Source organism: Malus domestica, chromosome 13 (assembly GCF_042453785.1).
Source record: "Malus domestica chromosome 13, GDT2T_hap1".
Taxonomy (NCBI): Eukaryota; Viridiplantae; Streptophyta; class Magnoliopsida; order Rosales; family Rosaceae; genus Malus; species Malus domestica.
In genome coordinates, this window is record NC_091673.1 from 41,044,744 (window position 1) to 41,050,708 (window position 5,965).

The 5,965-nt window shown below is 37.9% G+C and overlaps 1 protein-coding gene across 1 annotated transcript; it reads right to left on the bottom strand.

Annotated features, from left to right (window-relative positions):
• Nucleotides 1-701: 701 nt before the first annotated feature.
• Nucleotides 702-5,016, bottom strand: LOC139190991 (uncharacterized). Its single transcript, XM_070811486.1, has 5 exons — nucleotides 4,918-5,016; nucleotides 4,124-4,858; nucleotides 3,460-3,801; nucleotides 2,884-3,003; nucleotides 702-1,166 (listed from the first exon to the last, which is right to left on the bottom strand). The coding sequence occupies exons 1-5, from the start codon at nucleotides 5,014-5,016 to the stop codon at nucleotides 702-704; spliced, it is 1,761 nt and encodes a 586-aa protein (XP_070667587.1).
• Between the last annotated feature and the right edge of the window lie 949 nt (nucleotides 5,017-5,965).

Below are 5,965 nucleotides of genomic sequence, written 5' to 3' on the forward strand. Positions count from 1 at the left end.
GCTATGTGCATTTGGTTTTTCAAAGATGATTAAACATGTACAAAGCTAACAAGAGAATAAGGAATTTCACACAACACATGCTTACTAAGTTCTTGATCACTGTGGTTCAAATTCAATCCAATTATATCATTGGGTCGGGAAACTAACAAAAATCTAATTCAAAACAATAAATAAAACAAGACATTATTTTTGGATTTTCAAATTTTTTGAATGTTTTTATGGTTTTTTTTTAGAGTAAACAAAACTAATTAAGAAAACAAAAAGAAACAACACGGAAACAAATCAAACCAATTCGTAGTCGAAGGTACGAAAATTTTCAATTCGATCATTTTTTGAATCCTTACCCCCAAACCTAAACTGAACATTGTCCCCAATGTCAAAAAAAAAAAAAAAAACACAATAATGCATAAAATAAAATAGTAAGAAACAAAATAAAGCATTTGGATTGAAAACTTCCCCAATTTGCGGTAAAATCAAGCGATGACCCCCAAACTCCAATTTTACAAACAACTTCAAGGGTGGACATAACCAAATTTTCCTACAAAGACAAGAAATAATTCAGTTTAGCATGCAAGAAAATTCAGAAAACAAAAACAAACGGAAAATTGAAAATGACATAAAAAGACAATGAAAAGAAATATTGGGTTGCCTCCCAATAAGCGCTTGCTTTTACGTCCGCAGCCGGACGGTACCAAGAGTAATCATCCAAGGGGAGATGGTTCTTGGAGGGGTACAACCTCCACATCATGCTCCGCAAAAGACTCGTAATATGGCTTGAGTCTATGTCCATTCACTTTGAACACGTTTCCGGTCTTTGCACTTTGGATTTCCATTGCACCATGAGGAAAAATAATAGTTATAACAAATGGACCAACCCATCGAGAATGAAGCTTACCTGGAAATAACCGAAGGTGGGAATTAAATAGAAGAACTTTTTGTCCAATGGAAAAGCTCTTCCTTGATATCATCTTGTCATGAAATGCCTTTGATTTCTCCTTGTATATTCGACTAGACTTGTATGCATCATTCCGGATTTCGTCTAACTCATTCAATTGAAACTTTCTCTGTTGTCCGGCAACACTCATGTCCATGTTGTAGGCTTTGATCGCCCAATAAGATTTGTGCTCTAACTCTACTGGAAGACGACATGGTTTCCCATAAACTAACTGAAATGGGGACATTCCAATAGGAGTTTTATAAGTAGTCCTATAAGCCCACAATGCATCGTTCAAGCGTATGCTCCAATCCTTCCTACTAGGACTCACAGTTTTCTCCAAAATTTGTTTCACCTCACGGTTTGATACTTCTGCTTGACCACTAGTTTACGGATGATAAGGTCTAGACACCTTATGTGTGACATTATACTTTTTAAGCAACGCTTCAAATGTTCTATTGCAAAAGTGACTCCATCCATCGTTGATGATTGCTCTAGGTATTCCAAATCTTGCAAAGATGTTACTCTTAATAAAATCTGAAACAACTTTTGAATCATTAGTTTTGGTGGCTTTTGCTTGCACCCATTTGGAAACATAATCCACAGCCAATAAAATGTAAAGAAAACAATTAGAAGATGGAAAAGGTCCCATGAAATCAATGCCCAACACATCAAAGATCTGAACAATCAAAATAGGGGCTTGTGGCATTTGATTTCTTGGGCCCAAGTTACCTGTTCGTTGACAACGATCACATGTTGTACAAAACTCGTACGCATCCTTAAACAAACTAGGCCAATAAAAACCTTTCTCTAACACCTTAAGAGTTGTCCTCTTTGCTCCAAAATGGTTGCCATATGCATAAGAATGGCAAAAAGTTAGAATAGATTTAAACTTAGATTCGGGGACACACCTTCTAATCAATTGATCAAGACAATATTTCCATAAATAAAGATCATCCCACTCGTAGTATTTGGTGATTTTGACAAGCTTATCTTTCTAAGCACATGTAAAATCATCCGAAATCTTTTTAGTGACCTTGTAATTGATAATATCTGCAGACCAAGGGTCAGTAGCTTTTAAACAATTGCTCATCCAGAAAACTCTCACGTAAAGGGATGAGATCTTCCTCTATGTTTGAATGCACAAGTCTGCTAAGATGATCTGCTACAACATTCTCACTCCCTTGAAGTAGAAGTATCCATCGAATGAGTCGCGATTTTGCATATTTTTTTATGAGTAGATACTTCAAAGCTGCATGGTTAGAAAACACAATAACTTTAGTCCCAATCAGATAAGATCTAAATTTTTCTAAAGCAAATACAACAGCTAAAAGCTCATGCTCTGTTGTTGAATAATTCAACTATGCATCATTGGGTGTTCGATACGCATAATAGATGACATGTGGCACTTTGTTTACACGCTGCCCTAAAAATGCACCGACAGCATAGTCTGAAGCATCGCACATCACCTCAAAAGGAAAACTCCAATCTGGTGCCATGATCACAAGAGCCGTGGTTAACAATTCCTTAAGCATGTTGAATGATACCACACACTCTTCATTCATATCAAATGTTACATCATTTTGAAGCAAATGGCACAAGAGTCTAGAAATCATTGAGAAGTCCTTCATAAACCTACGGTAGAAACCTGCATGTCTAAGAAAAGAACGAACCTCCCTGACAATAGTAGGAAGGGGTAAAGAACTAACAAGCTCTACTTTAGATTTATCAACTTCAATTCCATTTTCAAATATGATATGCCCTAGAACTAATCCATGTGAAACCATGAAATGGCATTTTTCCCAATTTAAGACCAGATTAGTATCTTGGCAACATTTTAAAACTAGGGACAAATTATGTAGACATGTATCAAAAGAATCACCATAAACTGAAAAATCATCCATGAACACTTCAATTATTTTCTCAATCATACTAGAAAAGATACTTACCATACACCTTTGAAATGTGGCAGGGGCATTGCAAAGTCCAAACGGCATCCTCTGGTATGCAAATGTGCCAAATGGACATGTGAAAGTCGTATTTTCTTGATCCTCCGGAGCAACTGCAATCTGATTATATCCAGAATAGCCATCAAGAAAGCAATAATGAGAATGGCCAGCTAACCTTTCTAACATTTGATAAATGAATGGGACTGGAAAGTGATCCTTACGTGTGGTGTTGTTTATCTTCTGATAGTCTGTACAGACTCTCCAACTATTTTGCACACGTGTAGGCATTAACTCATTAGCTTCATTCTTAACAACTGTGATTTCAGATTGCTTTGGAACTACTTGAACAGGGCTCACCCACTTGCTGTCTTAGATAGGATATATGATGCCAACATCAAGAAGTTTGATAACCTCTTTCTTGACGACCTCCATCATGAGTGGGTTCAAACGGCGTTGAGCTTCCCTTATTGGTTTTGTACCTTCCTCCAACAGAATTCTATGCATACATGTAGCTGGATTGATACCTTTGATATCTGCAATACTTCAAGCTATGATAGTTTTGTGATCCTTCAGTACCCGGATCAGTTTCTCCCTCTCTTTTGCTATGAGTTGTGATGATATGATAACCGGTAATGTTTCATCCTCTCCCAAAAATGCATAGTTCAGATGTTCAGGAATCAGTTTAAGCTCCAATTTGGGCGCCTGAATCACAGAAGGAAGAGTTTTTTCGTTAAAAGTAGGAAGAGAAATAAAATAGGAAGAAGACTTACCACGAATTGGTGAAAGAGACTCAAGAGTGGCCACTGTTTGGATTAATTCTTCTTCAATGTGCTCGGAATAATTAAGATTTCCATGTGTAATGCTATGCACTAATGCCTTCTCTAAATTATCTTGTCCCACACCTTTTTTAAAACAATCCTACACAAAATAGTCAAATGCATCAATAGACAAACAAGATTCAAAATCACTAGGGTACCTCATAACATTGAAGATTCTGAACTTAATGCTTTCCCCATCAATTTCCATGGTTAAGGTACCATCATAAACATCAATCTTCGTACGTGCCGTTCTAAGGAATGGTCTTCCCAATATAAGAGGAAGTGCAGTAGGCATAGGGTCATGTTCCATCTCAAGAACAAAAAAAGTCAACGGGATAAATGAGCTCATTCACTTGCACAAGTACATCCTCCAATAGGCCTTTGGGATATCTATTTGAACAATCTGCCAACTGGGTTACTACCTTTGTTTCCTTCAAGTCTCCAAGGTTCAATGATTCATAAACTGAATAAGGCATCAGATTGATGGATGCCCCCAAATCACATAATGCTCTCCCAAACTCTTTCCCTCCGATTACACATGGAATGGTAAAGCTACTGACATCTTTCAACTTAGGTGGCAGCTTCCTCTGTATAACAGTTGATACTTCCTCGCTTAATGCCATAATTTCTTGATCATTGAATCTCCTCTTGTTTGTGCAAAGCTCTTTAAGGAACTTTGCATACTTGGACACTTGTTTTATGGCATCTAAAAGAGGTAAGTTCACTTGGACTTTCCGGAAAGTATCCAAGATTTCCTTATCAGTTTGCTCTTTCTTAGACTTCATAAACCTATGAGGAAAAGGAACAGGGACACATGAGTTAAATGAATTTTGAACTTCTTTACTTACCTTATCAGAATCTTTTATGTTCAATTCTATAGCTTTAAGAGACTTTTCAGTTTCTATTGAAGCCTCATCTTGCTCAAGATTCTTGGTTTGTAGCTCCCGTTGCTCATTTGTATCTTTTCTAGTCTTTTTTTGCATCCTTGGCTGCTCAAAAACTTCTTTTCCATTCCTTAAAGTCACAACATTCATCCGCTCTGCATTTAGATTCACCATGATCTGGCTAGGCAACCTTCCTGGTTGGTGTTGTTGCCCCATCAAACTTGCTAACTGACTCATTTGGCACTCAAGGTTTTCAATTGCTTTGTCTGTTTTCTATTGATGAGATTGAGTAGAGTTAGCTAAAGAAGCAATTAAATCCTCAAGAGACTTACTTGGAGCTTGTTGTTGTTGAGGCTGAAATGGTACATGCGGTCTTGCTTGAAAGAAGCCAGGTGGACGGTTATAGTTGTTGGGAACAGATTGTTGTCCATTGTCTTGATTGTTCCACTTTAAGTGTGGATGATCGCGCCATCCTGCGTTATACTTGTTGGAGTATGGATCATAGTTTGACTTTGTTGCCCTTGAAACCCTCCTAACGCATTAGCTTGCTCAAGACCACCTTGATCCATCAATGAAGGGCACATGTATGTGGCATGTCCCATCATTGAACATACACTTCACATCTGTTTGGGAGCCACCATAACTTGTTGCACAAGATTAGTCAAGTTAGCTAATTGTAATTCAATACTAGAATTAGCACTTATGTCATTAACTTTCTTAAAAGGCAGCTCATCTCTCCCTCCAAATTGTCGTGTGTTACCAGCAATGTTCTTTAGCAATGCCTTAGCATTTGTTGGTGTCTTGTCCATGAATACTCCTCCACTTGCTACATCAAGCATTACACAATCAGTACCACACAATACTTCATAAAAATATTCTATTAAAAGATGCTCTGAAATCTGATGATTAGGACAAGATGCAACCAAATGTGTGAATCGCTCATAGCAATCTCCAAAGGGCTCTCCATGTTGTTGTTGGATTGCACATATGTCTTTCCTTATGCTCGCAGCTTTTATGGCCGGAAAATATTGCTCTAGGAATGCTTGCTTCACCTGATTCCATGTGTTCATTGATCCCAGAGGTAAATTGTAAAGCCACTCCTTTGCCGTAGCTTCTAATGTAAATGGGAATGCCCTCAACTTGACTTGCTCCTCATCAACATTTGCTGGTCTCATTCCCAAGCATACCACATGAAACTCCATAAGATGCTTGTTGGCATCCTCTATTGAGACGCCATGGAACTTAGGCAAGTAGTGAATCATGCCAGACTTGAGCTCAAATCCTCCTTTTGCATTTGGATATGTGATGCACAATGGTTGTTGATCCGTATTTGGTGTTGCCAATTCCCTCAAAGTACGGTTATCAGCCATGCCTCTTCCT